At 47.8% G+C, this 24,610-nt stretch overlaps 3 protein-coding genes across 12 annotated transcripts in view; 2 read left to right on the plus strand and 1 right to left on the minus strand.

Moving 5' to 3' along the window:
• On the minus strand, positions 1-17,642 carry Nmnat1 (nicotinamide nucleotide adenylyltransferase 1). 2 transcript variants are annotated; one of them, NM_133435.2, is made up of 5 exons: positions 17,541-17,642; positions 6,860-7,027; positions 5,717-5,900; positions 2,072-2,214; positions 1-1,643 (listed from the first exon to the last, which is right to left on the minus strand). In NM_133435.2, exons 2-5 carry the CDS (start codon positions 6,972-6,974, stop codon positions 1,228-1,230), a joined length of 858 nt encoding a protein of 285 aa, NP_597679.1. In that variant the 5' UTR covers positions 6,975-7,027; positions 17,541-17,642; the 3' UTR covers positions 1-1,227. The 2 variants fall into 2 exon arrangements, with proteins under 2 accessions (NP_597679.1, NP_001343286.1); NM_001356357.1 differs by having other exon boundaries at positions 17,335-17,604.
• Tmem274 (transmembrame protein 274) lies at positions 9,858-15,771 on the plus strand. The gene is made up of 6 exons (NM_001366402.1): positions 9,858-9,928; positions 11,226-11,288; positions 12,076-12,155; positions 12,854-12,984; positions 14,745-14,811; positions 15,695-15,771. Exons 1-6 carry the CDS (start codon positions 9,858-9,860, stop codon positions 15,769-15,771), a joined length of 489 nt encoding a protein of 162 aa, NP_001353331.1.
• Lzic (leucine zipper and CTNNBIP1 domain containing) overlaps positions 17,617-24,610 on the plus strand; it is an 18,332-nt gene continuing 11,338 nt past the window's right edge. The window contains exons 1-5 of one of the 9 annotated variants that reach the window (XM_030253762.1): positions 17,617-17,705; positions 18,290-18,431; positions 19,184-19,292; positions 20,488-20,623; positions 21,062-21,160. In XM_030253762.1, the coding sequence (XP_030109622.1) occupies positions 19,192-19,292; positions 20,488-20,623; positions 21,062-21,160 (336 nt within the window). In that variant the 5' untranslated portion in view covers positions 17,617-17,705; positions 18,290-18,431; positions 19,184-19,191. Of the gene's footprint in view, positions 18,532-19,183; positions 19,293-20,487; positions 20,624-21,061; positions 21,161-24,610 lie in introns of all 9 variants that reach the window. The other 8 variants (XM_030253760.1, XM_030253761.1, NM_001356322.1 and 5 more) reach the window with 8 other exon arrangements.

Below are 24,610 nucleotides of genomic sequence, written 5' to 3' on the forward strand. Positions count from 1 at the left end.
GGTGAATTTTGCGGGATCATTTATTTATTTGTTTAATTTAGACACAGGGTCCTCAGCGTCCCTTGATGACCTCAGACTTGCGGATTGTCAAGGATACCTTGAGCCTTTGATCCTTCTGCTTCCACCTTCCAAGGGCCAGCATTAAAGGTGTGCATTGCCATGCCCAGGTGTGGTGATCTAATCCAGGGCCTCAGGCCTGCTAGGCCAGTGCTCTACCAACTGAGTCACATGCCCAGCCAAGGTCACATCTTAAAGAATTCCTTCCTTTGTCTATTCTGGATAAAGATGGTTGTCACTAAGCACTAAGGACGTGTCAGTTCTCTTCATAACTAGTGCTAGGATTCTGTTTTGTTTTCTTGCCTAGGGTCATCTTTGACTCCTGGGTTCAAAGTGATTCTCTGACCTCAGCTCCTAGTGCAGCTGGGGCTGCAGGTGGGCATCGGTGAGCCTGGCTAGAGTGAGGCTGCTCTTTCTCTTTGTGTGGCAAATGTGTGTGTGTGTGTGTGTGTGTGTGTGTGTCTTTTGCCTGAAGCATATATGGCCCAGACTCCACAGAGGACAGAGAGGGCATCAGATCTCCTGAAACTGTAGTTACAGACAGCTGAGAGCTGCCATGCAGGTGCTGGGAGCTGAGTCTGGGTGCTCTGGAAGGGCAGTCTGTGCTCTTAACCTCAGAGCCATCTCTCCAGCCCCTAAAGAGTAGCTTGTGGGGGCTGGCAAGATGGCTCAGTGGGTAAGAGCACCCGACTGCTCTTCCGAAGGTCCAGAGTTCAAATCCCAGCAACCACATGGTGGCTCACAACCATCCCCAACAAGATCTGACTCCCTCTTCTAGAGTGTCTGAAGACAGCTACAGTGTACTTACATATAATCAATAAATAAATCTTTAAAAAAAAAAAAAGAGTGGCTTGTGAATGGACTTGCTCATCACGTTTGCTTCTCTTGTGCGGCAGAGCATGAGGTCCTTTCTAGAAAAATTGATTTAAAGTTAGCGTCATTAACATTTCATTTTAGTGACTGAGCTGTTATTTGAAAGGTGAATTACATCCTTTTTTTTAATGGTCTTATTTAAAACATTCATCTCAGTCACGGATCTTAATTCCCTGGTGGTTTGTTTTTTTTTTTAAATCGAACCTTTATCTTTCAGTTGATGAAACAGGATGATGGCAAGTCCTTCCCTGAGTTTCGAGTCTCCAGACGAGCCTCTGGCGGACGCCGTGCCCTGTGTCACAGAGTGGAATGGTTGTGCTTGGCCTCTGCGGCGTTCCTCTGCAGAGGAGCCAGGGTGACCCCAGCATTCCTGCCTTCGCTCTCCGTGTTGTACAGCTCATGCTTCTCAATGTACTCTTGGACCAGGTCCGGTACCAAGTAGCGGATGCTCTGGCCCCTCCTGAGCGCCCTCCGGATCTTGGTGGACGAGATGTCATTGGTGATCCACTCGTTCACCAGGTGGATGTTGCTCTGATGTCTCCACAGCACATCGGACTCGTAGATGAATTTCTGAGCGTCACTGCCAGCCCGAGTGATACAGATGAGCCCAAAGTTGGCCACGATTTGCGTGATGTCCTCCATCTTCCACAAGTTGGGCACGCTGAAGGACTCCAGTAAATCTGCCCCACACAGCAATTTCACCTTGGGCACACCTCGAAGGGAGAATCAAGCACAAGGTCAGGGTTTGTTTTCTTAATAATCACCCATACTAAAGTGACCGCGCACGTATGCAAGAGAAGTAGATCTGGTGTCTGGTACCCCAGAGCCCTTCCTTCCTTTTAATATCATGGACCCAGCAAGTCTGGAATAAGAAATAAAAAGACTGGGCTGGAGAGATGGCTCAGTGGTTAAGAGCACTGACTGCTCTTCTAGAGGTCCTGGGTTCAATTCCCAGCAACTACATGGTGGCTCACAACCATCTGTAATTAGATCTGATGCCCTCTTCTGGGGTGTCTGAAGACAGCTACAGTGTACTTGCATATAATAAATAATTCTTTTTTTAAAAAACAACAACAAACACCAGTGGGGTGTCTTCCGTGGAATCTGAGCAATTTTTGGAGTCCTGGTAGACATCACAGACCTGTTGGTTTGGGCTCTTGGGGCTTCTGTGGGCTAGAATCTTGCTTTTGATCAGCCCACTTCCTCTTCCGCCCAGGCTTTTCCAGTGCAGGTGAGCTTTGTGGGTAACTGCAGCTGCCAGTTGCCAGCTTCTCCTGATGGTATCTACAAAAATGACAACCCAAAAGCACACTCCTTAATGTCAGAGTACTCTCTGAAGTATTGTGTGTGTGTGCACATGTATGCAACAGTAAGAGTTAACATAACTACTTACTCCCTTACCCAGCTGTGTTTCACACTTTTCTTGGCTTCTCATGGGAAAAGCGCTGCCCTCACCATGGGGAAGACGGGACTTGAGGCCTCAGGTCCACTGCTAGCAGAGTCCCGACATTGGAAGCATCTCACACCCAATGTGCCACTGTCAGTGTCTGTCAGAGTGCTTGTTAGCCCACTGAGAGAGGAGCTGATTAAGCTATCCACAGTACAACAGAACCTCGATGTTTGTTTGTTTGTTTGTTTTTTGTTTTTCGAGACAGGATTTCTCTGTGTAGCCCTGGCTGTCTTGGAACTCACTCTGTAGACCAGGCTGGCCTCGAACTCAGAAACCTGCCTGCCTCTGCCTCCCAAGTGCTGGGATTAAAGCTGTGTGCCACTATTGCCCAGCCCAGAACTGGGATTTTTTATCTGACAGTCAGGTCTAGAGCCTACACCCTTGACCACTAAAGACTGTGATCTAATCTTACAATGAAGAAGCACATGGCAAGGAGAGGCACTGGAAGGGCAAGTGTCTGAGGCCTTCAAGAAAAGCAGCCCTGCAGGAACGGGGCTGGTGGCAAAGGCTCACTGCCTTACCTCAGTGCCATGCTACCAGAGCAATGTGGACCAAAACCCCAGGGGTTGGCCCTTCACACCCTCACTCCCCCCTCTTCCCCATCAACAGCCAACTGACTGTGAGGTCGCCATGAGGCCAGGGGGAAGAGTGGGGCTGAAACAAGATGATGGCCTCCCATGGGAGAATATTTTACCATCAGTAGGGATACTGCTTTTCCTGTTAACCCCAAAAAGGGAGCCTTGGTATGTCATAGGTAGCTGCCATCTTTTGGCTCAATGCCCTGTCCTACCCTAAACACTAGCCAGAGGTCCTTATGTCAACGTCCAGTATGGCTGAGAGTCTGTAGATAAGACTCTCTGGGAGTCCAGTGAGACAGAAGCCAGCCACTGCAGCATTCCCCATAGCCCACAGCTCAAGCGCTTTTGGTGTCTGCGGACTCCAACGGCCGCAGAGGGCAGCGGGAACAGATCAGATCCTCTCCGGCTGTGCAAGGGCCACCCGATGCTTCTGGTCCCTAACACACTGCACTCAAAATGCCCAGAGCGCATCCTACTCTTACCCCTGAGGGTCCTAAGAACAGACATTAGACAAAGGTTTTTCACAAAGTCCCCTAGTTCACCCTGCAGACTGTAAAGAGATGGTTAGATAGTACTTCCTTCACTGGAGTGGTCTCCAAGGTCTGAGCACAGAGGTCTGGATAGCCTCCTATGCTCTTCTGTGAGGACCACACAAGGTCGGGCTGGATCCTACACAAGCTCTGCCTGACACTCCTCCTTATGAAGTATATGATAAGATAGTCATTAAAAACAAAAACAACTGGGCAGCTGGAGAGATGGCTCAGCGGTTAAGAGTTCCGACTGTATTTCCGAAGGTCCTAAGTTCAAATCCCAGCAACCACATGGTGGTTCACAACCATCTGAATGAGATCTGACACCCTCTTCTGGTGTGTCTGAAGACAGCTACAGTGTACTTACATATAATAATAAATAAATCTTTAAAACAAAAAAGAAAAAAAAAACAAAAACACCCTCCCCCCCCAAAAAAAAGCAGCAGCGGTAGGTCCAGAATAAAAGACACGTGAGCCCCTCAGAAGATATGGTGCATAAGCGGGAGGGGAAGAGCATTAGACAGAAACAGTAAATATACGGAGAACTAACCATGACATGAGAGGGCCTTAAGGGAAGGAGCTGCTTCCCTTACAACCTGGAGCAGAGCCTCATTAACAGTGAGAACTTCACAACCATGTGTAATGGGATCCGATGCCCTCTTCTGGCGTGTGTCTGAGGACAGCTACAGTGTACTCACATACATAAAATAATTTTTTTTTTTTTTTTTTTGGTTTTTCAAGACAGGGTTTCTCTGGCAGTCATGGCTGTCCTAGAACTCACTCTGTAGACCAGGCTGGATCTGAACTCAGAAATCCACCTGCCTCTGCCTCCTGAGTGCTGGGATTAAAGGCGTGCACCACCACTGCCCAGCTAAAATAAATCTTTAAAGAAAGATTTAAAGGGGCTGGCGAGATGGCTCAGTGGTTAAGATCCCGAGTTCAAATCCCAGCAACCACATGGTGGCTCACAACCATCTGTAACAAAATCTGATGCTTTCTTCTGGAGTATCTGAGGACAGCTACAGTGTACTTACACATAATAAATAAATAAATCTTTAAAAAAAGAAAAGCAGAGAGAGAGAGAGAGAGAGAGAGAGAGAGAGAGAGCAAGCACACTTCTCTGAGGGGAACGGGGGCAGAGCAGCCTCTTTAGAACGCTCAGTGTACCTCCCTTCGCAAATCCCAAGAACAAAGAAATGTTCAGACATTTATAAGTTTCGGGGGTAGGCTGGCAGGAATTTTTACATTGTGTGATTTAATTTAACATAGTGTAATGACAAAGAACACAGAAGAGCCAGGTGTCACAAATTGACAACTGTCACCGTTGTTCAGCAACTGTTTAGACTGCTTCTGAACCCTGCCCCAGAGAAGGCTGCGGAGCATCTCTCTGGGCCGTGGGACCTTTTAAACAATCACTGTCTGTTAGGGGTACCACCCCCTTTAAGCATCTCCTCCCCTCTTCCACACCTAGGAAGACTGCACTATCCTCTTTCCCTCCAGGCAGAAAGGCCAGGCCAGCTTCCCTAATCTCTGAGGAACAATCATGTCGGTCTCTCACCTCCCTGAAAGAGGCAAGGGCTTAGGGGCCCTGCTCTGTTGCTTGCTCTATGGCCTGCTGTGGCGTGTAAATAAGAATGACCCTCCTAGGCAAATATATTTGAATGTCTTAGTGACTGGGAGTGGCATCATTTGAAAGGATTAGAAGGGTTTGGAAGATGCGGCCTTATTGGAGCAAGTATGTCACTGGAGGTTGGCTTTGAGGTTTCAGAAGCCCACGCCAAGGCCTGGTCTCCTTGGCCTGCTGATCCATCAGGATGTAGCTCTCCGCTACTGCTCCAGCGCAATGTGCTGCCATGCCCCCTGCCGTGCTCCCTGCCAGGATGATGAAACCTCTGAAACTGTAAGCAAGCCCTGGTTAAATGCTTTCTTTTCTTTTTTCTTTTTTTTGGTTTTTCGAGACAGGGTTTCTCTGTATAGCCCTGGCTGTCCTGGAACTCACTTTGTAGACCAGGCTGGCCTCTAACTCAGAAATCCGCCTGCCTCTGCCTCTCGAGTGCTGGGATTAAAGGCGTGTGCCACCACGCCCGGCAAATGCTTTCTTTTCTAAGTGTTGCTTTGGTCATGGTGAACAGTGACTAAGACCCTTGGTGACAACCTCACAGTCCTGCACAGTCAGATGCAGAACTGAAACCATGGCAACAAGAACATGTGGACTGCACCGTGTTTACCTGAGCACCTTCACAGTCTCCACCCACTCCTTCTGAAGACTTTCCCACGTATCCACTTCCACCCAGTGTGAGTTCTTGGTGGCAAGTTCTGCCATGATGATTCGGTGGTGGGCTGGGATGAGCCCTTTCTTCTTGTACGCATCACCGACCGGTGAGATAATGCCTTTGATAACACTGTATTTTCCTGGGTAAAGAGTGATGTTCGATATTAGGCATAACAAATCAGACTTTATGGACAGGAAATATCAATATTATTTTATAGTTACAATGTCCCCCCCCTTTTAATAGGCAATCGGAACTGTGATGAAGGGCTAGCAAGAGGGCATGATGGGTAAAGGAGTGTGCTGTCAGGCCTGATCACCTGACTTCGAGCCCCAGGACACACACGGTGAAAGAAGAATGGATATCTCCAAACTGTCCTCTGATCTCTTCAAGAATCCCATGTCTCGCAAGTAAATACATTTTTTTAAAAATTAGAAAAGAAACTCTAATAACTTCTAATATTATGAAGTTATCGCCTGAACTCTTTCAGGTGTATAGTTCTGTAGTGTGGAGCTCATGCAGGCTGCTATACAACCTTTACCCTTTCCAGCCTCAGAACTCCATCTTCACCAACTAAAGCCCTCCACCCCTTACACACCAGCTCTGAGTTCCCTACATGACTTACAACTCTGGTGGATGTTGCTGTTCCTTGCAAACGCCTGAGTCAGTCTGCAGTGTTCACCTAGGGCAGCTGAAGGACTCCCGCTCGCTGCCTCTAGGTGCTTGACAACATCAAGTGAGCTTTACTGACCGAGCCTCTGCCCAGCCTTGCTCCTTCTTATATAGACCAGGCTGGTCTGAAACTCAAAGAGATCACCTGCCTCAGACTTCCATGTGCCGGGACCAGGCTGGTCTGAAACTCAAAGAGATCACCTGCCTCAGACTTCCATGTGCCGGGAATGCACCATCACACCCGGCCTTATTCACGCCTTCCTGTTAACATACTTTGCAACAAGCACCCCTACCTGCAGAGCCACCTCGCTGGCCCCATTAACCTTTTCTGGCTAAGTCTCTGTGCCTGGAAGCAGGGCAAGCTCCTTGTGTCCAGGATCGGGCATTCACATGGACTCGGTCTTTAATTAGCTGGGTCGCCGCTCCTACCTGTAGCATGCATATAGTCCTTGGCCAGCTCGAACAGCCTGAGGTGCATGTTGGTGATGGGGTTAAAAGAGCCACAGGCCAGGAGAACCACCTCTGTCTTCTTGGATGAGTCCATGGGGAGAAGTTGGTGGTGTTGACCTACATGCAACCCTCTGACAGCGATGTTGTCTACAAAGGAGAAGGGACACATGCTCATTTACAGATCTCTTGAAGTCAACATGCTCTCCCTGCAGACAGGTGGGCAAATACGTGGCTTCACAGACTGAGAGGAACTGCAACACAGGCTGCACCCTCTGCTCTTCGCTTCCACCAGGATGCAGTTCCTCCCAGAGAGGAACGGGACACACCTCTCTCTCCCTATGATTCGATTTGCCCAACAGAATACGGCGTAAAAGATAATGCGTTAGTTTTGAGCCTAGTACTTAGAGGCTATCTCAGAGATGGTTTCCGTTGTTCTATTAACATATAGTAACATACTAAAGAGCGAGGCCGTGGTGACCCACGCCTTTAATTCCAGCACTTGGGAGGGTTCGAGGCCAGCCTGGTCTACAGAGTGAGTTCCAAGACAGCCTGGAACAGCTACACAGAGAAACCCTGCCTCAAAAAAAACAAAACCAAAAACCAAAAAAAACTGCTCTCCTGAAAACTAATTCACTCTCATGACCTTCTTGCTTCCCACGAGGCACCTCTCCTCTAAGGACCCGGCACCTCAGCACAGCCATGCTGGACACCAAGCTTTCAGCACATGGACTCCAAGGATACACTCCGACAGCACTTAAACTGAAGCAGAGATGTCCCTATCTTCTGCTGCTGCCTCTACGCTAGACTGCTCTGTGATGACAGCTGGTACCCCAGCTGAGAAGACAACTAGCCTCTTGATATGTGACAGGCCATCAGAGGCCAGCCAAGCACAGCCAAGATCCTCAGTGCCACAGCCAGCCCAGGAGAGGGCAGACGCACCTGATGGATCTCAGCAAATCGATGTGAGGTTATTAATCTCAAGCTGAAACGAGTATTTACTGATGGCTGTCACCTGGGCCTTGTGATGGAATGTTAATAAAGTAATTCACAGAGCTGGGGAGATAGCCAAGTGGCAGGACACTTGCCTAATACAGATGAGGCGTTTAATCCTCTGCACAGCAAAACAAACATAAATAAACAGACAGTAACTCATATCGCTCTTGAAGAAACAAGAAGCTACGGCAGGCAGCGGGAATGGATCTGAGCATGCCTGAGGCCCTCAAACCAAACAGTTTTGGAGTTCTAGCTGCCTGTGAGGCAGGGACCTGAGAGGAGCCTGGACAAGCGACTAAGCTCTCATCTCAAAAAAAATCTTCCCAAACCTCCCAAAACAACAGGGGTTGGGTTCAAGCAATAAAGGGCTTGTTAGGCACTCAATCACGAGGTCCTGAATTTCATCTCCAGCACCTACATAAAAAAAAAAAAAGCCAGGCACAGTGGGCACAAGTCCATAATCCAAGCACTGGGCAGGGCAGGCAGAGACAGGAGACTATCAACGGATCTCTGGCCAGCCAGTCTCTCCAAATCCATAATCTCCAGGTTCACTGAGAGACCCTGCCTTAGAACAAGGTGGGGAGGGGTTAAGAGAGCTGACTCTAATCTCAGGCTTCACTTGCACGCACATACAACCTCCCCCTCCCCACTCTGCGCATGCACACACATTGAGTTGGGAACGCACACCTTTAACCCCGGCCCTGGGGAAGCAGAGCTAGCCAGTCTAGCTCAATCAGCAAGCTCTAAATTCTGTATGTGGCCCCAGTTCAAAAGGTAAGGTGGGCTGGGCAGTGGTGGTGCACGCCTTTAATCCCAGCACTTGGGAGGCAGAGGCAGGTGGATTTCTGAGTTCAGGGCCAGCCAGGTCTACAGAGTGAGTTCCAGGACAGCCAGGAAAAAAGGAAAGGTGGAAAGCTATTGGGGATGACACTAGATATTGAGCACAGGCTTCCACATGTTCACATACACACATGTGCACCTTCACAGGCCAACCAATAAAAACAAACAACAAAAGACAGGGAAACTGCTAAATGTGGACAGATATTGAGACTGGTCGTTGATGTTCGGTGTACTGTTAGTTGGGGTAGGGGTTGGGGCTAGCGATTAGTCTGAGCGCTTGCCTCACGTGCAGCCGTTGGATACCAAACATTTGATCCCCAGTGGTGCTCCCCTCAACCCCAAAAGAAGAAAAGGAGTTGTTAAACAGTAAGGCTTTCAAGGTCTCACTTCTTTCTCCTTACGAAACCAGGGTTTGCTAATGCCAGCCCTGTCCCTTCCAGCATTACCTCTATCCACTTCCCATACAAAGTGCCTGTTGCAGAGCTGGGAGAAACAGAAGGGCCATAAGTTCAAGGCCAGCCTGGGCTATAGGTGACCCTGTCTCTAAAAAAGGCAGCATCTCCACAGAACTCTAGTCTACAGAGGAACTGGGGTGCCTGCCGACCTCTGAGCAAGCTCTCCAGGTCTTGTTGGAAGGTCCCTCATGCCAGTCCTGAGCACACCCAAGTCAGGTTCTAGACGCTGTGTCCCAAGGGAGGGCAGAGTGGAAGGAGGTAAGGTGTGGAGGGAGTCCAGAGACTGCCTGGGGTCTGGAAACAGAGAGAACAAAGTGCATTGGGACCCACCCTGTGCTCTGGGGAGCTCGGGTTCCCTTCCATCCCCAGAGGAGGAGGAGGCTGCTGGAAGCTGATCTCTCAGTGTACAAGGGGCAGTCTTTGTCCTTTGTCACACTAGTGACCTGTCTCAGATATCCAGCCATCTCAGCTAGGCTCTCAACCCTCCAAGCAACAGAGTTAAGTTACAGTGAGCTCCTACATCGTGTCCTGTCCCAACATGGAGGTGACGGATGGGTGTGGAATCTCAGACAGAACTGTTCTGAACGCCGCGGCTACCAGACCAGTGTCGCCATGATACACTTGTGTTTGGTCCACACAGCCTGTCACCGGCACTGCTGGCTGCATCGGCTCAGGCTGTAAGTGCCGCCATGATTCACTTTTGTTTGGTCCACACAGCCTATCGCCTGCACTGCTGGCTGCCGAGGTCGCACCGCCTCAGGCTGTAAGTGTCCCTCCCCAGCGCTTTATGTCAAAAAGCTCGTAGCTTTCTGGGGCAGTCTTTGAGTTTAACTGAAATTTACTTCTACAGCACCCATCTTTTGAGTGTAAAAGACACTGTGATGCAAACATTAACTCATGACTACAACTTCAGAAGAGCACTGTGACTCTGCAGTTCTTTCCCGTCTCCAGTCGCCCAGTCTAAAGCCACATTGGCCTACTGTCAAATGACGGGTTCGGCCAGACCACCTCTCACAACCGCTGCTATTTCTTTTGAACTGGTGGCTTCCTATATCTTGTTCTGATGATGCTTCAAGTGTTTTAAATAGTGTAGATTTTGAAGGGGTCTGTTTTTTAGTACCTCATCTGAAAGTGCAGTAATTATTCTCTATGAGCCTCCTACAGTCTTCAGCCCCAAGCCCTACTAATGAAACCACTGAGGTGAATAGGGCCCGGGGGTGGGGTGGACTAGTATTTTATGATGAAGGTTTACTTACAGGTCACCAAGACAACACAAAGAATTCAGAAAACGCGTGCAGCAGTTAGCGGTGATTCTCATTGGTCTGCAGGCTGACTCGGTTCACACTCAGTGTGGCTCACCCTGCCTGGGGCAAGGGTGGCTTGTGGGCTCTGAGCCTAGGTATCTCACTGACTGCTGCTGTCTGTTCCTTGAACAACTCAAATTTTTCTGAGCCTTGGCTTCTGCGTTATTAACATGGGGACCCCAGGCCTGGTGACAAGTGTCTCTGGTACCAGCACTTAGCAGGCTGAGGCAGAAAGACTGCCAAAACAAAACAAAACAAAAAAAGGTATTCATACACTTACCTAATTGCAAATATTAAGTTCTGTGGTTTGGTTCTTTTCTTTTCTTTTTTTTTTTTCTTTTTGTTTTTCCGAGACAGGGTTTCTCTGTGTGGCCCTGGCTGTCCTGGAACTCACTTTGTAGACCAGGCTGGCCTCAAACTCAGAAATCTGCCTGCCTCTGCCTCCCAAGTGCTGGGATTAAAGGTGTGCACCACCACACCCGGCTAGGTTATTTTCTATTCTTACTTTGAGTTAATACTTCTTACTGTAATTTGTGTGTTGTTTCATACCTTTGACTGAATCATGGTGGAGGTTCTGCAGGCTGCCTTGCGACTGCTCTCGGCGGCACCTGGTACAAGGTCGGGGCTGAGGTACTGACAGCTGCGTGTTATGTTTCACTGGCGAGCTAGCCATCCACCTTTTGCTTAGTTTAAGACCGAATTTGAATCTGGTTCCTGGAAGTCCTAAAGGTGCCCCTCCCTGTGTCCGTGCAGCCAGGTGACAGTGCTCCTGTTGGGGATCAGCACCCTGACCCTCCAGTTCTACGTGCTGTTACGGTAAGTCAGCCCAGGCAGCCTTACCTGTGGGAGTCATGCGGGTGCTCCCTGGGACTCCTGTTACACGCCTAACTGCCGCCTGCCCCATTGTTTCCGTTCCTGTTACTGGTGGCAGACGTGTCCGCCCCTTCGCATACCTGGAAACCTCAGTGCAACAAACGTTGCAGAGAATCGGGCAGATTCAGTTTAAGTTTTAACAAACATTTACTTCCATGTAAGAGGTCATTAGATGGGAGACAGTGAGGGCGTCACCAATAACTCAATTGATGGATTCCCTAGAGTCCAGTCCCAAGGGCCTAGTGTGAGCTAATGTCTGCAGGGCCGAGGGCAAGGCATGCACGCTCAGTCAACTGGATTCTGAACTGATGTGCGACTTCAGATTCAGGGTGGGAGCTTAGTCTGCAAGCTAGAGACAACCGGCACTGCGGAAGCAAAGCAAACACAACCTGCTTGCCCAAAATAAAGAGTCTCTGTCTTAAAAATGTGGAGATTCTACATAAATCTGAAAACTGAGAAGCCACTGACGTGAGGATAAAAAGAGGAGGCCCGAGCTGGTGCTAAACGCATAGCGCAGGTCTAGCACAGGTCTGTGTGTGGTACATTGTAATTCTTTACTCCCAATGGTCAGAATTTCTATAACATACTTTTACCAAAACCATTAAATTAGGATTACATAACACGCATGCTCATTATCAGGCTGCCAGGAGCCAGACAGAGCATGAGGGAGCTCCTGGTGTGCCCAGGCCTTGGAGAATTCGCTGCTGAGTAACTGTGGATTGCTTTTCAGGCCCAGGTCCTCCCGGTTCTGCAGCCAGCCCCTCCTGGCCAACCTGGTCGGTAGCATGGTCTTCACCCTGCTCACACTTGGTAAGTAGGTGTAGAGTTACCTGAAAGCACCCGGTAGGTGTTATTATTTGATACACTCTGTAGGGATCAAAGAGGCGAAGAGAAGGTTTTCTGCTCTGTATGTGTTCACACAAGAGAAAAACCACACTGAAAAGTCTGACGGCAGGCCTGGGTTGCAGCTCCATGGCACAGAGCTTACCTAGTATGTATGACGTCTGGGTTTGACCATCAGCATCATTAAAAAAGAAAAAAAAAAACTTAAATGAAGAGAATCTTTAAATTTTCCTGGGCATTCCTTATAGTTATCCTATAATTAGAATGTGAAACCTGAGACCAACTCTAGTAAAATAAATTGTATTTTTTTTCCTTCCTTCCCCTAACTCGATTTTGGGGGTGGGGTTGGGGTGTTTGGTTTTTTGTTTTGTTTTGTTTTGTTTTGTTTTTGGAGACAGGGTTTCTCTATGTAGCTCTGGCTGTCCTGTACCATACACCAGGCTAGATCTAGCACTCGGGAGAGGGAGGCAAGAAGACAGTGAGACTGAAGGTAGCCTGGGCTACGGGACCAGAGCCTGTTTCAAGACAGGAAAGCAAAACAGCAAAAAGGAATGTGCGTGCGTGCGTGCGTGCGTGCGTGCGTGCGTGCGTGCGTGCGTGCGTGCGTGTGTGCGTGTGTGTGTGTGAGGCGATCGAGCCTGATGGCCGTGGGCACTTCCTTGCAGGGCTCTTTGTGCTGCTCACTCAGACGGAGCTGGCCCCGTTGGCTCTAAGGACAGCACTAGCGGTATTTGGCGTGGCGTCCTTTGGTGAAGGAGTCTGCGCTGGGCTGTTAACACTCCTGGCTTCAGACTGCGTATGCTTTTTACTATTTGTGCATTAATTTACCCATGTGTGTCATTGCATGCATGCCACAATATCCGAGTGGGGGCCAGAGGACAACTTGTGGGTGCTGGGTCTCCTCTGAGGATCAAATTCAGGTTATCCGGCTCAGCAGCAGACTTCCTGGCGAGCCATCTCACCGGTCCCTGTTTTGGTATCTTACTCTGAACAATTGGTTACATTATTTTTCTTTTCTTTCCCTTTTTTTTTTGGGGGGGGAAGGGAGTGTGTGTTGAGACAGGGTTTTTCTGTATAGCCCTGGCTGTCCTGGAACTCATTCTTTAGACCAAGCTGTTCTTGAACTCAGAGTTCCACCTGCCTCTGCTTCCCACTCGCAGGGATTCAATGTCGAGTGCCACCAACACCCAGCTACCATTACTTTTTAATATTTATTATCTACTTATGTTGAAAATAGAGATACATAGGCATGGAATTTAAATAATCAGATACACCACAGTTATTCTAGAAAAGTCAAAGCTTTCTGGGGGCCAGAGGGAGAGCTCCATGGGAAAGTGTGAGAGGACCTGAATTTGACCCTCAAAGCATGGGAAAGCCGGGTATGGGGTACATGTGGTACTTGTAGTCCCACTGTTGGAGGAGGGGAAAGACAGGCATATTCTGGGGCTTAAAGTCCAGCCAAGTCTAACAGGTTGAGATCCCATCTTAAGGAGGCAAATAACATTCCTGAGGATGCCTGCTTCTACATGTAAGTGTACACTTGCACACACATGTACACACATGTACACACATGTACACCATTTTGTTTGTTGTTGGTAGTGACGGTGACTTTGCTTTTGTTGCTTGTGTTTTTGAGACAGGGTCTCTCTATGTAGCCTTGGCTGGCTTAGAACTCAGAGATCTACCTCTACCTCCAGAGTGTTGGGCTGAAAGGCATGAGCCATCACACTCGTCATGAGATTTTCTTATTGTGGGTGAATCCCATGTTAATAGAAAAAAATATGTATATGTACATATTTTAAAAAGAATTCTTTATTTATTTTAGTATATGGGTACACTGTCACTGTCTTCAGACACCCCAGAAGGCAGCATCAGATCCCATTACAGATGGTTGTGAGCTACCATGTGGTTTTTGGGAATTGAACTCAGGACCTCTAGAAAAGCAGTCAGTGGAGCCATCTCTCCAACCCGAATTTTAACTTTTAAAAAATTTAAAAAGTGTATCACATTTGTGTGTGTGTGTGTGATGTGTATATGGAAACATATGCCGTGGCAAGCATGTGGCGGACAAGTCTATGGAGTAGACAAGGCTATGCTCTCCTTCTAACCAGGCAGTATTGAACTCAGATCATCATCAGGTTTGGTGGCAAGCACCTTTGCTCACTAAGCCATCTCACTGGCCCTAAGAACATTTTAATAATATTAAAGACAGTAAATGTCACAAGACACATGTAGCACACGTGCCTGTGACTGTGGGGCTTGAGAAGCAGAGGCAGCAGGATTGCAAGAACTAGGGAAGCCTGGGCTACACAGAAACACTATGTCACAACCCAAACAAAGCTAAATGTAGTGTACCCCTTTAAGCCCAGCACTTGGTAGGCAGAGGCAGGTGGATCTCTATGAGTTTTGAGTCCAGCCTGGTCTTAGTGAGTTCCAGGACAGCCAGGGCAGCACAGCGAGACCCTTGTTGAAACAACACAACCAAACCAAACCTAAACCAAACCCCACTGGCTAAAGAACAGAGATATTTCTGATGGTGTTTTGTTTCTCATACAGGAGAAAACCACCCCTGAACTTTACTACCTATCTGTGGTGCTGTCAGTGGGCAGCCTGGTATCCACGGGTGAGTCAAAACACCTCCCAAGCCCCTATCCAGACCCCCTTGCAGACCCCTCAAGGGAAGACACTGTGTGAGCTCAGAGGCCCCAGCTCCTCTTACTGCAGAACTCACAGAGACAGAGTGTTAAAGACAGGAAAGGGAGGCTTTGGATGGGATGTAAAGAAACTTCCTGGGACGCAGCTCAGTTGGGAAGAGTGCCAGCCAGCACAGCTGAGGTCCGGGGCTCAGCCACCAGCACCACCCTATGCCCAGGTGGTGACACACAGGTTGGCAGTCCCAGACACTCCAGAGGAGGTAGAGGCAGAGATGGAGACAGGTGGTTTTCTGTGAGTCGGAGGCTAGCCTGGTCTACCTAATGAGTTCTAGGAACTATGTAATAGAGAAACCCTGTCTCAAAGTTAGATCTTCCACAGCAGCTTTAGTTAGCTGCATTGGATCTGCACAGGACTGGGCCTCTTAACATCCCGTCATCATGGCCAGAGGAGGGGGCTCATAAGGCCTCACCCCTTCCCTCCCCAGGGTGCACACTATTGGCAGTTAATGGTAGCTGGAGAGGGAGTCAGATTTTTCTTTGGTTGTAGGCACTGGTAAGGCGCCTTGCTCACACACCTCCTCACCCCCCATTTATGCAGGCAACATTAATTAAAGCCTCTAGGCCACAAAGAAAACAAAACAAAAAAAAGTCATGGAAGTTGGGTGGGATGTGTTGGGGAAGAAAGGTTTTGAGGTGGGAGAGGGGGTAAGGCAGTACTGCGGGAACACGATCAACAAACATTTATATATGCCATCCCCTTGTGTATGAACTTTTGAAGGAATACGTTTTTAAAAGCATCCTTCTCACCTGAGTCCTGCTCCACCTTATTAGACACTGTGCTCTGTCCTGCAGTGCTTTTTTCTGGCATGGGGCTCATCTGGCTGTCCAAAGTGACCTGCCCAAGACCAGATGCTAAGCCAACAGTCTGAAGCTAGCCCATAGGTCCTGCTGGTTTCCTGCCTCATTTACACACCTGGGCTGACTGAGTCCGCCCCAGCATTACCACTGTGTACCGTCAAGCATCTCACAAGATGACCTAGCTGCCATTTCTACATAAAATGTCTGCTGCACATCATAACCACGCAAAAAGCATGCCAAGACTAGCCATCATAGAAGTTGCTTAATGAGTGCTGAAGAAGCGGGAAACGATTGGTCAACTGATACCACAGGATCGCCATTAAAAACACCTTCATACGAAGGAGGAGTGAGTGTCTACACAATACTCTCAAGATTGCTACAATGACTTCCTATAAACCTCGGATCTTATAAAATAGGGACATTAGAATCTGAGCCGATGACACCGGCAGAAGTGGACATTGTCAAAAGAAATCGCTCATCTCAGCAAAGTGAAGCTTCACAGGAAAACAGTCGTGCAGACCTAAGATCTCACCAAGATCAATCTATACATTCTTTACGTTGTGGGAACTTTTGGATAAAGAGAATCTCTTTATGGGTTACAACAATCTTTCATATTACTACAGCCAATTATTTTGTAGAACATATAGCCAGTGTCTGAGCCTCACTCTGCTGCTGTGACAAAACACTCTGACCAAAAGCAACTTGGGGAGGAAGGGTTCTTTTGCCTTATACTTCCAGGTCAGTCCATCACTGAAAGAATTGGGGCACGGGCTCTAGGAGGAACCTGAAGCAGACACTACTGAGGAATGAATGCTGCTGCCTCCTGGCTTAAACTCAGTCTGTAGACCAGACTGGCCCTGAACTCAGAGATATCATTCCATCTCTGCCTCTTTAGTGCCAATGCCCAGCACCTAGGAAGCTGGCTTTCTTATACAGCCCAGTACATCAGGGTGGCCTCGAACTCAGAAATCCACCTGCCTCTGCCTCCCGAGTGCTGGGATCAAAGGCCTGCGCCACCACGCCCGGCTTAACTATGAACTTCTAACACCCCCCCCCCTTCAACTTCACAAAGGCATCACTGTAAGCTATAACCTTTCGATTTCTTGTCTCCAAAGTCCCTGTTAACATTATAAAACAAAAGCATAGACCAACTTTCAAAATTCTCAGTCTTTCAAAATTTCAAAACTTTTAAAGTTCCGAGTCTCTTTAAAAGTCCAAGTCTTTTAATCATGAGCTCCTGTAAAATCAAAATAAGTTTCATACTTTCTAATCCCAAAAGGGCAGAACCAGAGAATAGGAATAATCACAATTAAGCAAACCCAGAATCCAACAGTGTAGCTCAATATCCGACATTTGGGACTCAGGATCTGGGTCCCAAAGGGCTGGCATAGCCCTTTCTCCACTCAGCTCCCTGGTAACAGTTTACAGTCCACTCAGCAGCAATTTAACTGGTTCTCAAAGGCTGTGTGGGCTTGCTCTTTCCCAGATTTGGAAACGACTAAAAGGGAATGTCCTTCTCAGCACTGGCTTTCCCCCATTGCCTCTCACCCACATCCCTCTAAGTTCATGGGCGTCTGCTCTCAAGAAATCTCTAGAGAGGAAGAATCCAGGCCACCCCAAGTGGGGGAACTGACCTGCACCAAGGTCACAGGAAAGTTACCAACTTTTTGGTTCCAAGAACTAAAGGGCAAGAGTTGACTATGAAGAGCTGGCCCCAGGGACCGTTACAAAAGTCTCTAAAGGCCCAGCCATTGTGCATTGTCCCTTGCTTGGCAAAGTACGGGTCACCGGGCTAACGCTCGCACAGGCTCGTCTCCTAGGACCTCGGTGGGTTGCTTACCAGGCCTTGAAGGCCAAACGGCCCTAGTCCTCCAGGAGACAACCTCGGCCCGGACGCCAGCGCAGGGAACACCGCCGCCTTGCTCTCATTGGCCCCACACAGCCGGAAGTGCGCGAATCCAGCGGAAGTGCTCGCTCCATGCGGTCCGCCAGGCCGGGGAGTCAGGTAGGCGGGGCCCCTGGTTCCAAACCCTGGGATCCGCTAGCGGGCGGCAGGCGGGGATCGGGAGGGCGAAGGAGGTTGTCCTGTTTTCCGATCAGGGAGGACGGAGAAGCGTTTCGCAGGCGTAGGACTCCCCGCCTCCTCAGGTGACCACCGGGCCTGCTGGAGCCCGGCCTTGGCGGGACCTGCACACCTCGGCGGGAGCTTGGAGTTCGTCTGTCCGCGGGGAGGAGGCCGGCATCCGAGCGTGCGGTCCGGCTCTGCCTTATTTTTGCTCCGGTGGTCCCGGGCCCGGGCTTTGCTCACCTCCGTCCCTGAGAAGGTGTGCTTTCTGCCCTTGCCTTCTCGTGCGTCTGAGTTGGACAGTTTTCCTCAAGCCGAGTCCCGAGTGCTGTGGCCTCACCCAGAGGAGACTCGGCAAAAGCTACGGGAGGCACAGCCCAGGGATTCAGTGGCCTCTCCCGCGTCTTCCTAGGAATGGAGAACGTATTTCAGTTACAGTCTGCTTAGCGGGAAGTGATCTGGACAGCTGTAGGCCAAGTTCAGACACAGCAAATAAAACTCTTAACAGTTTTACCTTGTTCTAGCCAGCTCCACCCCAGGAGGTTTGAAGTTTGAGCCTCCGGTAAACTTTATGACAACTTCGCTTTCCTCAAATTGATGACACTCAGAGCTCCGACAGTTGGCGAGTTTTGAGCACCGTGCACGGGACAGGATACTGGAACCCCGGTGAGCGTGAATGAATATATTCCACTCCAGATGACAGTGTTGGCCATTTCGGCAGTCTCAAAGGAAACGCATCACTTTTATTCAATACTAGGTGGTGCCAGTGAGTCAAATCTTTCTGGTCTAAATCTGTAGTGTGGTTAAAGTTTTTTTGTTGTTGCTTTGTTTTTTTTTTTTTGTTTTTGTTTTTTTTTTTTTTGTTTGTTTGTTGTACAAGCCTTTATTTTTCCTTAAATTTATTCAGAATAACTTTGCCTTTTGAGACTGTATTGCAGCTTGGGAGTGCAGTCTGGCGTAGCGTATATGTAGCATTCTGGTTCCTCCATTTCCCCCAAGAAGAGATAAATTTTTGTGTTAAACAGTAATAACTTACTGTGCAGGGGATTTATCTTAATGGTAGAGTCCTTGCTTAGCAGGAATGAGCGCCTGGATTCAATCCCCTGTTCTGGGGGAAGAAAAACAAGTCTGGGCATGTTAGCACATACCTGTAATCTTAGAAAAAATATGTTCTTTTCATTTTACATTTTCATAATTTACTTTTTTCTTTTTCTTTTTTTGGGGGGCGTGGTTCTAGACAGGGTTTCTCTGCGTAGTTCTGGCTGTCCTGGAACTCACTCTGTAGACCAGGCTGGCCTCGAACTCAGAAATCTGCCACCCAGCATTTTAGATTTTCTTAATTTTGAATTGCACCAATATGTTGAATCTTCCCAAGTAACCAAATACAGTGTACTCATGTGGGCTTATTGTTCTTACAGTGATTAAAATGGCTTCCAGAGGAAAGACAGAGACAAGCAAACTAAAGCAGAATTTAGAAGAGCAGTTGGATAGACTGATGCAGCAGTTACAAGACCTGGAGGAATGCAGGTAAGTTATAACTATATGTTCTCACTCCGTAAACACTTGTTTGTACGAAGAGAGGTCAGGCTCCGTGGATGCAAGCCTGAAGCCCGCGTGTGACTTTGGTCTCTTCTGTAGTATTTTACAGCACTTGGTTTGTAGAAGCAAACTTGTCAAGCTCTGTAGTCATAAAGCCTCAGCTATGGAAGACTTAAAATACTTAAGCTCCTGGAAATAATGTTTCCTTTGTCTTTAGTATTTTAAACAGCTTTGCCTAGTATGAACTAATTGCTAAAAATACTATGATTAGGCTGGGGACGGGGGTAAGGCTCTGTGGATGAGTGGGTGCCTAACAGCTAGAGGCTCTGAGCCCAATGCCCAGCATCGAAGAAGAAGAAGAAGAAGAAGAGGGACGGGAAGGGAGGTGCTGCTCTCCTGTAATCCCAGCAGTGAGGCAGATGCATGCGGGTAGGAGCGCGTGCTTCACTTCGTGGAGAGCTCCAGGCCAGCCTGCTACATGAGTCACTGTTTCAATAAAGCAGAAGAAAACAAGCATACTAATAATCGTAGCTGTTAATAGCCTTGTAAGGATGTTACAAATGTTAAAACGAAGGAGGCAAAACAGTGCTTGGCCCAATTGAGCACTCCATAAATGGTAGTTCTCTGAGCGGAGCTGCTGTTACTTGTAGTAAATATTTAATAAGCGGCTTGCCTGGAGAATAAAAATAACCTTTTACTCAGATGACAGATGTGTTGTTGTTGTTTGCAGGGTACACAAGGTGCTTCCTACCACTGAAGAGTCTGATGCTAATAGAAACTGTTTAGCTATAACTAGATGCCAGGCACTTTATTTTGTTTAGTCTCCATAAGAATCGTAGTAGCACTGTACTATCATTCTCTGGAGTTGAATAGGTAAGCTGAGGTTTGGCTTTCTGTACTTGGTCGCCCTAGGCTGTGCCGTTGATGCATAAGAGAAGTCACCATGTGCTTGAAGTGTGACTCAAATCAGTAAAAGTTGACCGGGGCGAGGGGAGATGGCACTCTCATCCTGAGTTTAACCTCACTGAAAGGCAGCGGAAATGCCAGAAGTGTAACTCGGGGGACATGTGCACCGCAAGCGATTGGTGTTTCCCTCCAGCTTGCTCTAGAACAGCTGCTAAGATTGTCATGCTTTGAAACTTGTGGTGTACATTTCTGCATTCTGACGTGAGCTGTGACTTAGGGAGGAGCTCGATGCGGATGAATATGAAGAAACTAAAAAGGAAACTTTGGAGCAGCTGAGTGAGTTCAACGATTCGCTGAAGAAGATTATGTCAGGAAATATGACTTTGGTAGATGAACTCAGTGGGATGCAACTGGTAAGAGGAATTCCCTGGTGAGTGAGTGTGTGTGTGTGTGTGTGTCTGTGTGTGTACGAGCCTGTGTGGGGTGTGAGTGGGTGTGTAATTTGTTTTTGTTTTGTGGGTATATTTCAGATAGAAAAGGCATACTTTGAAGGTGAGGATGTAGCTCTGTGGTAGTGTACTTGCTTAGCATGGACAAGACACTAGATTCTATCCCTAACACCTCAAAACAAAAAATTAAATTAAAAAAATAAAACTAAAGAAAGGAAGAAGAGTGGTGTGTTTACCTGATAGCTTCTTGATTTTGTGTCTGCTCGGCTCCAGTAACATGCTCAGAGATGACAAATAACGGATTTCAGGTGCCAAAACCCTTACGTGAGAGCTGTCAGTCAGATGTTGCAGATCTAATTGTGTGGGATATTGTGGTAAGTCTTTGCATTCCTGCATTTCTAGGCCATCCAGGCAGCCATCAGCCAGGCCTTTAAAACTCCTGAAGTCATCAGATTGTTTGCGAAGAAACAACCAGGCCAACTTCGGACAAGGCTAGCCGAGGTAAAGCTCTTTACACGGTGCGGTTGCTGTGTGTGTTTTTCTCCAAGCCCGTGAATTCACTTCTTGTACTTGCCTGCTCTTTAAATCCTGGGCACACAGAGAAACCCTGTTTCAAAATACCAAGTGTGGTATTAGAGCCACACTCAATTGTCAACAGTTGCTACCTGGGACAATTATAATTAATCATAAATGGATGTTTAACCACTGGGTGGGTATTCAAATTACTTCCAACCACTTCTTTAGTATTTTGTCCTTAACGTGTGGGGCTCTAACTTGAGATTCTGTTGGGATTGGAGTCAGCACTGCTTCTGTGTGTACACTGCCAACATTTTCTTTTCTCTTCTTTTCCTCTCAGATTTACTTGTATTATTTTAAATGATGTGTGTACTCATATGTGCGGGTGCTCTCAGAGGCCTAAGGCATCAGATACCCTGGAGCCAGCCCCAGAGCCGATTCTTAGCTGCCCAGTGTGGGTTCTGGGAATTGAACTTGGGTTCTCTGAACGAGCAGTACACAGTTCTCGGCCACTGAGTCGTGTCTCCGGCCTCTCAAGCAGCTTTTTCTGTTGTTGTTCTGTTTTGTTTTTTGAAACAGGGTTTCTCTGTGTGCCCTTGAACTCACAGAGATCCACTGTCTCTCACTCCTGAGTGCTAGGATTAAACCCACTGCCCTCTGTTTTTCTTTTTCCTCCTCTTCCTCTTCTTCCTCTTTTCTTTTTCTCCTTCTCCCCCTTTCTTTCTCTTTTGATTTCCTATCAAGCATCTTTATAAGCCTGTTACTTCCAGAAGTCTGTTTATGGGTTTGAATATAATTATGGCTTATCAGGTAGTTTCCACCTACAGGTAATTCAGTAGAGAAGTAGGAACATGCCATTAGGGAGTGGAGGCGAGTAGAGGGGGGACTCAGCTGGTGAAGTGCCCATCAAGGTGGCACGTGCCTGTGGTTTTACCACCGGGACATAAAGACCAGAGGGAGCCTAGAGCTCTTGTCAGAGAGAGACCTTGTCTCACAAAATAAGGGGAAGAGCAACTTAGGAAGACTCCTGACATCCAGCCCTGACCTTACACTGAACACACACACGCAGGAATACAAAGGGGCTGGGGGGAAAGGGCATAGATTTAGATGAGATTGGTTGGGCCTGAGTCCTGCCCTACTTACTGGGCGGGGTGTGACCTTTGGCAAGTTGTTTTATTCAACCTTGTACCTTGCTTTTCTTATCGGAAAGAAGGTGATTATGAGTTTCTGCTTGTTGGTGTCATGTGGGTTTGGTGACACTTAGGAGTTGGCTTCAGTTCCAGGTCCTTGGGAGGCAGAGGAAGGAGGGTCATTTGAGGCCAGCCTGGACCAATAAGAGACCCTGTCTCAAGAGTCAATAAGTGGGCCAGTGAGGCGGTGCATCGGGTAAAGGCCTCCAAGCCGGGGCCTGCGCGCTGAGGGAGAACTGGCGCCTGGTAGTCATCCTCTGCGCTTGCACATGCACTGTAAACATGAAATGAATACGTGTGATTAAATAGATAAAGTGAACAAAAGTGGGCTGGGCATGGAGCTCAGTAATACAGTACTTGCCTAGCCTGAACAAGACACTGGATTAAATCTCCAGCAAAGTTAAAATTAAATACACTTTAAGATTTTTTTCAGAGCAAGGTGGCTCACATCAGTGATCCTAACACTCAAGAGGCCAAGACAGAAAGATTGCTTTGCTTGGGTGGCGGTGGTGGCACACAATTTTAATCACAGCACTTGGGAGGCAGGGACAGGTGGATTTCTGAGCCTGGTCTACAGAGTGAGTTCTAGGACAGTCAGGGCTACACAGAGAAATCCTGTCTCAAAAAACCAAAAAAAAAAAAAAAAAAAAAAAAAAGAAAGAAAGAAGAAAGAGAGAGAGAGAGAGAGAGAAAGAGAGAAAGAGAGAAAGAAAGAAAGAAAGAAAGAAAGAAAGAAAGAAAGAAAGAAAGAAAGGAAGATTGCTTTGAGTTCAAGCTGCAGAGGGAAACAGTACCAAAAGGAAAACAATAACAGAAAGTGTGTAGGATGTTAGCAGTGTGTAGTGCCTGCCTAGTGCTTCTGCCAACAAGGATGATGCTGAACGTAGCTCCTGGGAGCCTGACACAAATCACCCCATTCAAACGTAGAAACTGGGCTGGTGAGATGGCTCAGTGGGTAAGAGCACCCGACTGCTCTTCCGAAGGTCCGGAGTTCAAATCCCAGCAACCACATGGTGGCTCACAACCATCTGTAACAAGATCTGACTCCCTCTTCTGGAGTGTCTGAAGACAGCTACAGTGTACTTACATATAATAAATAAATAAATAATTAAAAAAAAAACAAAAACAAAAACAAAAACGTAGAAGCTGCAAGTTAGAGTTAAAAACTCATTTCTTGGCTGGATATTGTAGTGCATGTTTTAATCCCAGCACATGGCAAGTGGAGGCAGGAGGATCAGGAGTTCAGGGTTATCCTTGGCTACATAGGAAGTCTGAGCCAGTCTCAGCTCTATACGATCCTGTCTCAAAGGGACTGGAGTGACAGTGGCTAAGAGCACTGACTACTCTTGTGAGGACCTGGTTTCAGTTCCTAGTACCCATATGGCAGATCTCAATGGTCTGTAACTGCAGGTGGAGAGGTTCTGATGCCCTCTCTAGGCCTCCAAGGGTACTGCATGTACATAGTGCTCATACCGACAAGCAGACAAAATATTCAGGCTCAAAATAAATAAACCTTAAAAACAAAAATCCTCAGGCTGGTGAGATGGCTCAGTGGGTACAGGCAGTTGCCGTGCAAACCTGAAGACATGAGTTCAGTCCCTGAAGCCCACATAAATGTGGAAGGTGTGAACTATTCCATGATGTCTTCTGACCTCTGCACACATGCTATGGCATGCTTGCTCACATGCACACATCACACTCACACACACAGAGTAACAGGTAAATTTTAAAAAGAAAAGAATCCTGTTCTAAAAAGAATAAAATTTCTTAGACGGCAGCTTCTTTCCAGTGGAAACTGTTGGCCTTGTGGAGTTCACAACTAAACAGTGTTTGCATCACAGGTTCAGATGTGGGAGTCAGCAGGCTGTTCAGTGCATGAAGGATCCCTGGGGCCCACGTAGATGTGGACCGAGGGAGCAGACTCCACAGTTGTCCTCTGAGCGCCACGAGTGCACTGCAGAAAGCACACAGTTTTACACACATGCAAAATGATAATGTTAATCATTTTAAGATGTTTTAAAACTGGACTGAGCTGGGCGTGGTGGCACACACCTTTGATCCCAGCACTCGGGAGGCAGAGGCAGGTGGATTTCTGAGTTCGAGGCCAGCCTGGTCTACAAAGTGGGTTCCAGGACAGCCAGGGCTACACAGAGAAACACTGTCTCGAAAAACCAAAACCAAACCAAAACAAAACAAAACAAAGAAACTGGACTGATGTGGTGGCTGGTGCCCAATGTTAGCGCTC

Source organism: Mus musculus, chromosome 4 (assembly GCF_000001635.26).
Source record: "Mus musculus strain C57BL/6J chromosome 4, GRCm38.p6 C57BL/6J".
Classification (NCBI taxonomy): domain Eukaryota; kingdom Metazoa; phylum Chordata; class Mammalia; order Rodentia; family Muridae; genus Mus; species Mus musculus.